Source organism: Vidua macroura, chromosome 1 (genome assembly GCF_024509145.1).
Source record: "Vidua macroura isolate BioBank_ID:100142 chromosome 1, ASM2450914v1, whole genome shotgun sequence".
NCBI lineage: Eukaryota > Metazoa > Chordata > Aves > Passeriformes > Viduidae > Vidua > Vidua macroura.
This window is the reverse complement of record NC_071571.1, coordinates 101,672,769-101,684,857: the sequence shown is the minus strand read 5'-3', so window position 1 is coordinate 101,684,857 and position 12,089 is coordinate 101,672,769. Positions and strand designations below refer to the sequence as shown.

Sequence of the window (12,089 nt, the reverse complement as noted above, 5' to 3'; positions counted from 1 at the left end):
ATACACTACCATGTCACCTAGACCATGGCACTAAGTGCCACATCCAGTCTTCCCTTAAACATCCCCACTGCCTCCCTGGGCAGCCTGTCCCAATGTCTCATCACTCCTCCTGTGAAGAAATTCTACCGAAGAAGAGTTGTGCAGCAAAGACTGCGACGTGCGCGCCTGTCGGGGCAAGGGGACATGGAACAGGAGACAGAGACGGCGACGATGTCCGGCCGCCACACGGGGGTGAAGATGCCGCAGCCACGTTTGCTGAACTGGCTTTGGGGTGAGCAGCAGACCACGGACGGGAGCTGCCGCTGGTTCCCCAGGAGGACCCCCCAGGGACCCCCACTGCCGTCGGGGACAATGAGAGGGCTGGTGTCACACAGCGGGCTGCGTCGCGCCCCTGTGCCGAGGGCGGTGCCGGGCGGGGGCGGCCGCTGGGCGAGCGGCGGGGGGGTGCGGAGCCCATAAAGCACCGCCCGGTGGGACGGCGCCGCGCACAGCCGGGCTGGGCGGCGGGACAGCGGGCGCACGGCGGGGCGAGCGGGGTGCAGCCATGAGGGAGATCGTGCACATCCAGGCGGGACAGTGCGGAAACCAGATCGGGACCAAGGTGAGCCTGAAGGGGAGCCGCCGCCTGCCCGCCGCTCGCGGAGCCTCTGAGCGCCCGGGGGACGCGCCCGGTGGTTCCCCGGGGCTGCCGGAACCCCCGGGGCTGCTGCACACCGGGGCTGGGCTGGGCTGTGCCGGCCGCCCCCGCTCCCCGTCGCCGGCCGCCCGTGCTTCGATGCCGCTGCCGAGCGGCGCCGGGCGCGCCCGGGGCACCGCGCATCGCTCCGCTCCCCGTGACCATAAAAGGCCTTGGGAAGTACCGAAACCAAACGGGGACAGCTTTTTAAAAATTGTTTTTAAAAGTATTTTTCTGTTCGAGTCGGCCAGGCTGCGGTCGAGAAGCGGGGGAGGGCGGCAGAGCGGCAGAGTCTGGGCGGCCGCTCCGGGCGCGGAGCCGCCGCAGCCCGTCGGGGCGCGGAGCTGCGCGGGCGCCGCTCGTCCGTTGGGTTTGAATCCCGGTGCCCGCCCGGCTCCCGCCGCCGCGCGGGCTGGGAGGGGCGGCGGGCACGCCAGGAATCCGGCAGCTGCCGCGGGACCGCCGCCGGGAGCGGCCCGGGCGCTGCGCAGGGAAGTTCCCAACCCACTTCTCGCTTTTCCTCCCTTAGTTTTGGGAAGTGATAAGTGATGAGCATGGCATTGACCCAGCCGGAGGCTATGTCGGTGACTCAGCGCTGCAGCTGGAAAGGATCAATGTCTACTATAATGAATCATCTTGTAAGTGTGGGACGGGGAGGGGTGCGGGACAGGGGACTCCCTGGGAAGGGGCACAGGAATCAGAAGACGACGGGCTCATAAAGGCATATTACACATCTGGCCACACTCCTCACATGCCACAAGCCCCCCCAGCTGTGCCCAGCTCAACAGAAAATATTATCTACTTCCTTACAAAGTATTAAGATGGCTGGGTGCTATCTCCCCAGACACAGAGAAGTGGCACAGGGGGCTGTCCTTAGGGTCTGGATGAGGAGGTTTGTTTATTATTTAACATTACAGTAGGAGTTTGCTCTTCAAATATGTGATTACTTCACCAAATGCATTTCTTCAATTATTCCAAATTAAACTGGTTGGCTATATGAGCCTGCATTAGTAGTACTCTCTCTTTAATTTTCATGAATGAGAGGGTTGGGCCACAGGTAATAGCAAACTGTTTCATTAATGACATGGCAAAAGGCATCCAAGTCCTCAGAGTCCTCTGCCGTTGAAAGGTGCTGACAGTGTAAAATCGGGATCTGGAGTCCTTTGGTCTGTGGTCTGCAAGTGTGAATGTTTCATCTTTTGTCCAGCTGGGATTAATTCATATTATTTACTGAGTTTTCTTGAACAAATTCAACTTGACACAGATTGTTTGTTTTGTGCTTTGTGGTAGATGTGCTGACTACTGTGTGCTGTTTGCCATGTACACCAAATAGCTCTTTCAGTGGAGGAGAATCCTTCAAACATAAAAGCTTGTGGATAACTTGAACATAAACACTTCACTCACCCTGATATTTACAGAAAAGATTACGTACTTCCTTAAAAGGAACAAGTAAACCATTTTTTCTAATCAGAAACTCCCTAATATCTCTTGCTAATAAAGAGCTTACAAAATGTAAAATCTGTAAGAGTCCAAATTATGTCAGGTCTGTTTTCCAAGCTGAATTGATTTATTCCTATGGAGATGGGTTTTTCACCAACATGACTTTCTGTATAGGAAGTACTTATATATTTATGAACTATACATTAGACTAACAATATGAGCTGTACTGTATTTGTGTATTAAAAGCTGTAACTGTGTTAGCTTATTTCTGAACGTTAAGGGCATGCTTACTTTGTGTTGTAGCCCACAAATTTGTACCAAGAGCAGTCTTACTGGACTTGGAGCCGGGAACCATGGATAGTGTGCGGTCTGGTCTTTTTGGTCAGCTCTTTCGGCCTGATAATTTCATCTTTGGTATGTGGATGTTTCTCTTTAAAAAACTGTTCTCTTTAAAAAACTGTTTTCTCTTTAAAAAAGAGTTCTACAACAATTGTTTGATTACCAAGTGAATGGTCAAAAAGCATTCAATCTCCCTGTTCCAAAGTGATCCTACTGAGAAATCCTAATAGCTAACAATGGAACTGCAATTATTGTGTAAGTCAGTCAAAACATCCTGTTAAGTGAAAAAGTCATTCCTCTGTTGATCATTCCTTTGGTTAGCAAACTGCTGGAAGTTTCCTATAGTGTTCAGAGAAAGTACATTTGCTTTCCATGTATATGAACTCCAGAGAAATCCTGAGGCCAATTCTTCACAACAAAATGCACAGAAATTCTGCAGAAAATGGAGGGGGGAGGGAAAACCTCAACCACAAACCAACCAGACTACCCTTCACTTAAATTCACATTAAATGCTTGAGTGTGGAATTGTTTTTAGGCTATGTAATTAAACTTTTTCAGTATATCCTTGCAGTATGGTAACAGTGGAAGAAGATAATCTGTAATGTAGAAAACACATATGTAGCCAGTTACTGGATTAGTTTCTAGCATAATGAGGAACAGTCTAAAAGTATGTAGGGACGTTCTGGTTTTGCAATGTTCTTGCAGAGGGTTGGTTTTTACTTTTACTGCTTTACTTTGGACTTCTGTAGTACTTTGCATCTAAGCTTAAAAATGCACATTATGCTTTCAGAGCATCCTTATAAAGTACTGAAGCATTATCAGTCACTTTGCACTAAAGGAGAAACAGCATGTGGAAGTTAAGTGAGCCACTTGCTGAAACAGGAAGTCTAAATGAAAGCTACCATGAGAACTTTCATGTCCTTTTGGTTTCCAAGTCTGCACTAGCCACAAACACATTTTCTCCTGACAAGGCATGCTTGGGTTGGAACTCAGTTTGGTATGTTGTGTTAACATAAGGAAGGAACAATGCCAGGGACAGACAGAGGAAAGATAAACATGATTTGGGTGGTATAAAACAAACTTAAATCTGGGTTGTTGGTTTGGAGAGGGGAGTGAAAAAGCCATACAGAGTTCCTTTAAGTCTTTGACTTAAATCTTTTATGCTATCCATGTTGTTCTCCTGTAAACTCCATGGCAGTGATGTTAAGGGTCTCTTCCAAAGGAGCTGTAAGTTACAAGATGTAACTTAAGGAGTAAGCTTAGGGAGAAAAGCTGTAGACATAGGCAGCTTTATGAAGTCTGTTTCTGTGTTCAGGTTTTTCCTTTCATTCCCTTTCACCTGCACGAACCACACAAGCCCTCTAAAAGTGAATTCACCTGACCTATGGAAATACCTGAACTGGAGCTTTACAGTTTGGTACAACACCAAAGAAAACCAGAGTAAAATCAATTCATAATGTCTTCAACAATAGCCCAGTTTGCTGTACTCCCTTCCTGCCAAGATAACAATGAACCAACAGCATGTGATCGACTCGTATCTGTCAGAGGCCCCTGCCAGCATCAGGCACTGTCCTCCCAACCTGCTGAATAATGTAGAATGGCTGAGCGCTGAAGTAATGATCTTCTGTGTCAAAAGCCAACAAAGCATTTTGTTTTCTCTTTTAAAACTCTGGCCTGGGCCCACAAAGGATTTTGTGGCAGAAATTGGCAGTCCCATACTTGCTGTAGCCCAGGCTGTATGGGCTTGTTCTGGTGGGGATGTTTTCCACCTCTGCTTGTATAAACCTGCATGTGCCTACATCTCCACAGCAAGTAACCATGGACCATCAATCAGGATTTCATGCAGGTGTATTGCGCACATGGTCACACACTCCAGATACAGGAATTTTATATCAAACTAGCAAGAAATTTGAGATGGACACAAAAAAAATACTTATTCTTTAATGCCTGCAGTGACATGGTAGTGATTTAAAAGGTGAAGAACTGCAGGTGGAACAATCTTGCTGTATGAGAGCAGTAGGCTTCCTGGCCTTCTGACTGCACACAATTGCTCACCAGGAGCTGCTGCGAACTCTGATGTGTCTCCTCCTGTTAACCAGTTTTCATTTGTACATTTTTGCATTTTTTGTTCTTTTCTTGTGTACACTCTTGCTAGATGTGCTACAGAGATACCACTCCAACTGCATTTGTATGAACTGATGGGGGCAACCACAAAGTAGCTGTCTGGCAGTCAAAGGCAAGTTCTGCAGCAGGGCTGTTCACATCAGGCTCCTAAGTGTTAATGTGCAAGCTACTGAGCTCTTTTACCAGGTTTATCTTATATTTTGAGCAGTGAAGAGAGTAGAGGAGTGAAAGAAGATTGTAGGAAACAAGTGCCATTTTAGGGATTAAAAAATAAATTGACTCTTAGACAAATGGCTTCTCTGCATGTGCAGCTCAACCTGAACGTGTGTGATAACCCTACAGTGTGTTGGAGAAAGAAATAGTGATCGAAGGACCTGGAGGTGCCAGGAGTGCAGCTAAGTTGTGGGATTGCTTCATGAAGGCTTCTTTAGATCCTGGCAAATGACAGACGCAGGATGCTGGAGATGGGCTTCCAGGATGGGCAAAAAATTTGCCAGGTCCTGAGTTTTGTGGGCATAGGCTCATTTTCCACCCAGAGAGTTTAGCCCTGGTGAAATTTGATCATTTCTATGTGTTTGCATTAGATTTTCAGAGGTCAGGTAGGTAGGCACCTGGTAAGTGGAGGGCATCCAGTAGAGTTTCACAGGATCATGATCAGGATTTCCAGATTCATGGCAGCCTTGTCAGGGCCATAGCACCTCCAGACTGTATTGTCATGGGGTAAGAAGGCTGGAGCTTCCAGGGCACATTTATATGCTCTGTGTTGTGGTAGCCTTACAGTGCTGTAGAGCCAGTCGTTCTGGAAGTATAAGATAACCAGGTGTAGAAGCAGGAAATCACCAGTGAGAATGCTGGAGACCCTAGGCACGTGGCTGACTAGTGAATGGAGTGTAGTGTTGCCACAGGAGTAGCTGATAGTTGTCCTAAAATCAGAATTTATGTCCATTAGGAGATAAATACTTTCTGCCTTTTGGAGTGATGTCTGCTTGTCTGTGTGCATCCTGATGTGCTTCCCTCTCTGTAGTAGGGGATCTGCTCAAGCAGGGTGCAGGTGCTTACAAACATTTAATTCTGGAAGGATATTACTTTGTGCTTTGCCCAGCTGGACAGGAAGTGCTGAGCTCCCTAGGCTCAAAGAGAGAAAAATATAGCAACATACAGAACAATGCATAAAGTAACCAAATACACCATGAGGAAACCAAGCATTTTTGCAGTGCAAAAAAGTACACAGGATTTCAGAAGTGTCCCAGTCAGCAGTTTCCCTGGTTCAAATGTTTGGCACCAACATGGTGCCGTGGGAATTGAAATGAGAAATAGTAATGGGAAAGGAGGGGAAGGTCTTGGGGAACAGCACAGAATTTGCCAGCTCTATAATTAATTCTGAAACCATTGCTGTGTCTGAATACCACTCCCAGGAGTACCCTAAGTGAGTTCAGTGGCACAATGTATGTGCATAGTAGACACTGTGAGGAGCAGTACTATAAAATTGATTGCTCAATTTAATCCTCCTCGTTATCTAACCAATAACAAAACAGTGACAATAGCAAATGATCCACATTGTTTATCTTAATAAACTAAGTGGCACATGAAACAAGAAGAGAAACCTTAGGAAGAAAAGAATGGACTCATCACTTTTCTGAAATATCAGTAATCCAATTTTCCAAGTGATTTTGCATATCCTGAAGAATAGTGAGTTGGTAAGGAAATCAGTAAAACCTAAAAGGCACTTAACTTCTAAGTTTCAGAAATAATGTCCCTGAAGCTTCTGTTGATCAATATTTTCATTCAGGCTAGGTAAACATGAATTTAAAAAGCTATTTTTCCTGCTATAACAAGTTAAATAGGATTTTGAAGCCCAGCTTTATTCTTGAATGACAATGTTTTCTCTTTGACTCACAAGAACAGTCCAAGAACCTCTCATTTTCATTGAGATACATGTATTTGTGATTTAGCTTTGCATACATCATGGTCCTTACAGACAGAAAGCATTTAAATATCAGTCATCTTGTGTTTACAGAATCATCAGGACTGGGGGTGTGAAAGTGTTCAAAACAAGGAGTTAAGGCCATCTTTGCATTTATGGAAGGTAAAATGACCAAAAAAAAAAAGAAAAAAACCCTAAAATCCACCCAAAGGCATTAATGAAAACTGCCAGAGACTATATAAAAAGTTCATGCTGATACTTACAGAGATATTTGTAGGCAAAACTGAAGAGCACAGTTATCTACTTGACAGATTTACAGCAGCTTTTGTTACAGATGTGAGTGCATTTAGCTTGCAAATACCAAACCTCGCCAATAATTTTGTGTATTTTCTTTCCCTGTTGTATCTTATTTTAGGACAAACTGGTGCAGGAAACAACTGGGCCAAAGGACACTATACAGAAGGGGCAGAGCTGGTTGACTCTGTGCTTGACGTAGTAAGAAAAGAGAGTGAACACTGCGATTGCTTGCAAGGATTTCAGCTCACTCACTCCCTGGGAGGAGGGACAGGGTCTGGCATGGGAACCCTACTCATCAGCAAGATCCGAGAGGAGTATCCAGACAGGATAATGAATACTTTTAGTGTCATGCCTTCTCCTAAGGTTTCTGACACAGTGGTGGAGCCGTACAACGCCACGCTTTCAGTCCACCAGCTGGTTGAAAACACGGATGAAACCTACTGCATCGACAATGAAGCTCTGTATGACATTTGCTTCCGCACCTTGAAGCTCACCACCCCCACCTACGGAGATTTAAACCACTTGGTCTCCGCCACCATGAGCGGGGTAACCACATCCCTGCGTTTTCCAGGCCAGCTCAATGCTGACCTCCGGAAGCTGGCAGTAAATATGGTCCCCTTCCCGCGCCTTCACTTTTTCATGCCAGGCTTTGCTCCTTTGACGGCGCGAGGCAGCCAACAATACCGAGCACTCACGGTCCCAGAGCTCACCCAGCAGATGTTCGATGCCAAAAACATGATGGCAGCCTGTGACCCAAGGCATGGCCGGTACTTGACGGTGGCCACCGTCTTCCGCGGCCCCATGTCCATGAAGGAGGTTGACGAGCAGATGTTGGCCATCCAGAACAAGAACAGCAGCTACTTCGTGGAGTGGATCCCGAACAATGTCAAGGTGGCAGTGTGTGACATACCTCCCCGTGGCCTCAAGATGGCCTCCACCTTCATTGGCAACAGCACTGCTATCCAGGAGCTCTTCAAAAGGATCTCGGAGCAGTTTTCTGCCATGTTCAGGAGAAAGGCCTTCCTCCACTGGTTCACTGGAGAGGGAATGGATGAAATGGAATTTACAGAAGCAGAAAGCAACATGAATGACCTGGTTTCAGAGTATCAGCAATACCAAGAAGCAACAGCAAATGATGGAGAGGAAGCGTTTGAAGATGACGAAGAAGAGATCAATGAATAAAAGAATTAGGTGTGAGATTTTTCCAGGCCAAATTCTCAAATCTGGATTTCTGATAATTAGGCTTGTAAGTCCATACTTTAGTTTAAAAATAATAAAAAAGGGAGCATGAATTTCAGGTGTTAGAAGTGCTCTTCAGAGTCCATTTGGATCACTGAGGACATTCAGCATTTCTGGAAGTTGGGCCATTTCTATTCATGAGACAAATGTAAGGCGTTCAGTTAAGACTTTGGCCTAAGAGTCTGAGTGGATCTAGTTTGGGGTCTTTTTTCTTTAGGGTTGTCATCCCTAAAGCTGCAGAAGAAAAGATGTAAAATAGGCACGAAAACTTACAAATTAGAGCCGCACTATTTTCATCCAATTATGAGTAAGAAAATGTTGTGAGCTTGAAATATTCTGTACCAAATGTACCATACTTAACTGCCGGAAACAAAATTTATTCATAATAAAAAAAAAAAGTTTTTTAGATATTCTGTACAGTAACTGTTAACAGTGATATTTGATTCTAGTCCTCTAAAAAGAAAATAAAAATTAATAGTACACTCTCAAGCAGAAGTGTTCTGGGCAGTCAATGCTACATAAATACCCAGTGAGCTGCAGGCTAGAGGCTGGATTTGTGTGATGTGACTTCATCTCTTGCTGCTGTTGAATAATCACAGATGATCTCTGTGATATATAGATGAATCTGATAGATGTATCTGATCTATAGATTAATCTGATAGATGTATCTGATACATAGATGAAATCCCTCCATTTGTGATGTGTTCATCATAAATCCCTGGGGTTTAAAGTGGCACCCCCAATATCTTACTGGTTTTCCTGGCTATCACCAGCTGCTAATGCTATTCCTAACTGTATTTCACCCAGCCCATGTAGCTGAAACCCAGGTATTCCATAGATCATGGTGGGACAGGGGACACAGGCTATGTGCCAACAGATCTCACTACCTGGGTTTGTAAGTTCACCACACCTACAGATGCTGTGCATGTCTTGCTACCAAGATAGATTAAAACAGCTCGACAGGTAAAAGTTTAAGTACAAGAGCATTTATCCACTATACTCAAAACAGTTGGCAGAATGAAAGATGAACAATGGGTTTATCTGCCCCAACTAAAGCCAAGTCAGAAAGGTCTCTGCCTAAGCCAGCTGACAAAGTGACTGCTGGGCATTTGGCCTCAGTGCATGCTTTATGTTTCTGCTCATATCAATTAAACAGCCCTTCTCCATTAGAGAGCCTCTACCAGAGAACACTGTCTACTTGGAGTCTCTTATTTAGACCAGTTCCTAGGCAACAAAACAAGCAAACAAAAGAGAAAACCTCTGGAAATCCAAACTTAAAATGTTTCAAGAACTCTTGCTTTTTCTTCTTGCTTTCAGAAGCACTTCCCAAGCAAAACTGTTGCTCAACATTTAAAAAGGCACTTTACAAACATAGTGAAATTTCCAAAGGTCTGCTTCTCCTGACAAGATGATGCTTTGCTAGTTTGGGATTCAGGGAATGAGACAGTACTTTAGGAAGTACATAAACCAAGCAACTCTTAATCACATAACCTGAAGCTGTCTGCCCAATGCTATTCCAGACAGAAATGGAACTAAACTAGCTTTAATCAAGTACAAGTTTTTCACAGAAAGTGACTTCAGAGGTTGAGACAGTTGCTGGAGCTTGCCAGCCAGACTGGCTTTGCAACAGAGGCAGAGCTTGGGAGGGCCCAGCTGATTGTCTTTAGAAGGATCATAGAGGAGTCAGCAAATTCACAGGGCCGTGTTCTTTGCTATGTCTAGTGATGCCTAAAGGATTTATGAATAGCCATAGAGCACCTTTAAATACGCATTTTATAAATGTGAGATGTGGCTATGTATTAATTACAGCATGACACAGTTATATTGTGTTACGGTTATAACACAATATACAATGTGAAGAGAAGTTACTGTGCAGGACAATACAAAGCAAAATCCATTAGGAGTAAAGCCATTAAACAAAGTGAAGTTGATTCTTTCTAAATGGTTGACTATTTGCTTTGAAAGGGAGAAAGATGCCTTACAGGCTCAGAGCCTGCCATCACACAGCTGTAGCATGGTCTTTCCAATTAAAGCACTAGCATAGTTTCTGCTGAATGAAATAGAATTAACCATCTTATTGTGTATGAAACTGCATTTTGTTGTAACACAGATTTCATAACTAAGTCCAAGTCATAAATTCTGGTATTTCTGTGAAAACAAACAAACAAAAAGTTAAAACTTTAAAAATGCCAGAAATCTTGGCATTGCTAAATAATGGAGTTATTAACTTGGTGAACCAGCCTGTTCCTTATTGCATTTCATACACTTGACTCAAAATGCAGAATGCAGACTCTGAGGCTGTGGAATTCAGGCCTCACAATGGTCCTGCTTTCACTCACCCATTCTTGCACATGTGTTTACTTGCAACTGTTTGATGTGAATTTCTAGAATGTGTGGAGGTGGAAGAGGCAAACTAATGCTCTCTTTAGAAAAAAGAGACAGGTTTTCCCTCTGATCCTAAGGGGAAAAAACCCTCACACCATAATGAACCCAGGATCCTCTAGTAGGTCATCAGAGGACCAGCTTGTGCATAAGCAGTAATAGAGCCATGGGAAGCACAAACACTTCCTGTTTCTCTTCTGTCCACCAACTCTAATCACCTTCCTTTCCTGAGATACAACTGAAAACTGTTTTAGTAGCAAGTTTAGTGAGCAATTCCTTCAGTTGTACTTCCTTTCAAATAACTTCCTGCTTTTTCCTTGGAAGCTTCTCTCTTATTTTGCAATCTCCAAGGTGAGTCCCACCTGGCTTTGTTACTTTTCTCAAAGTCCTCACCTGTCTGATTTTCATTTCCCCTTTAGTTTTTCAGCCTCGTCTCTGGCACCTTTTATTTCTCCCATCCTATTTTTCTCTTTTTTAACTGCTTTGCACCTGGCCACAGAGCAGTATCTAGCAGAGTCTGCCAGGACAAGCCAGACCCCAGGAAGACGTGCAGCTCCCACTGCTCAGACACAAACACGTGTCAACGCTAGGCTGGGGAGAAAAGATGGCAACTGACACCACTGGCACCACTTGGAAGCTGGGAGTGGGCGAGCTCTTGCCTGGGGAGAGGGTGTGGTATCAGGACAGAAATTGGGATCTAACTCCATAATGGGTCAGATCCTTTGCAAAGCCAGCAAGGAATGGGACAGGCCCTCAGCTCACAGTCAGGAGAGTCCTTGCACATGTTGCCTTAACCAAACCACCTCAGGCTCTTGCTTTCTCTGCATCCCACAATTACTGCTCAGATTATGCTCTCCATTCCTTCTCTTGCACTTGTATCCCTCAGGAAACAATTCCCCTTGGGAACAGAGTCAGCTTGGGAAAGAGGGTCTAGACCTGCTCCTTCTCCCAGCCTTGGGAGCTGCAGCTCCCTTGCTGCTGCACAAGCCCCTGGTAGCTGAAGCAGCACTGCTCAGTGTGCTTGCAACAAAAATTAATCCGGCATTATTGGCAGCCACAGCACAGACTTAACTTGATTTTCTTGATTTATGTTCAACCACCTGACATCCTAAATTTGGGAGTTGAAGGAGGCTAGCAATCCTCTTGAAAGAAGCAGGTTGGGTAAACAGCTTTTTTTGGTTGTTTCTCCCTATCTTTGATTCCCAAGTCCCAACACTGCCAAATTCTGCCATTTTTGGCACAAAATATTAAGACCTGCTAATGTAAGGCTAAGCAAGCAAAACAGAGGCAAAGGTAAAGGAGAGGTAAGGCCATTTTCATGCATCTATTGATTAAATGCTGCAACTGGAGTGGAATTTATTAGTAGACACAAACACGGAGTAAGAGAAACCATCTCCTGGAGATGTTTTTTTTCAGAGTCTGGTAGTGCCATTGTGAAGAGTCAGGTTAAGGGTTTGGGGGTTGGGTAGTTGGTTGCTGAGTTTTCTGCTGGTTTTATTTAGCAAGGAATGAAGAAATGCAGAACTCTGACCTTTACTGTATAAGCACAGCTAGTCCTCAGCACTGGCTAAAACTGAATATCCCAGACAAGAAGTGTTCAGCTAAACTGGAGGATGAGAAAAGAACAAACAAGGCATTAATGCAGAATACATGTAAGGTACAACACTA

At 44.8% G+C, this 12,089-nt stretch overlaps 1 protein-coding gene across 1 annotated transcript; it reads left to right on the top strand.

Annotated features, from left to right (window-relative positions):
- The first annotated feature begins 497 nt into the window (after nucleotides 1-497).
- On the top strand, nucleotides 498-8,528 carry TUBB6 (tubulin beta 6 class V). The gene is made up of 4 exons (XM_053992652.1): nucleotides 498-601; nucleotides 1,206-1,314; nucleotides 2,420-2,530; nucleotides 6,919-8,528. Exons 1-4 carry the CDS (start codon nucleotides 545-547, stop codon nucleotides 7,980-7,982), a joined length of 1,341 nt encoding a protein of 446 aa, XP_053848627.1. The 5' UTR covers nucleotides 498-544; the 3' UTR covers nucleotides 7,983-8,528.
- Nucleotides 8,529-12,089: the final 3,561 nt, after the last annotated feature.

Coding starts and splice junctions, on each gene's coding strand:
- TUBB6 (XM_053992652.1), top strand. CDS start 545: ATGAGGGAGATCGTGCACATCCAGGCGGGACAGTGCGGAAACCAGATC. Junction 602..1,205: donor GAAACCAGATCGGGACCAAG/GTGAGCCTGAAG, acceptor TTCCTCCCTTAG/TTTTGGGAAGTGATAAGTGA. Junction 2,531..6,918: donor GCCTGATAATTTCATCTTTG/GTATGTGGATGT, acceptor ATCTTATTTTAG/GACAAACTGGTGCAGGAAAC.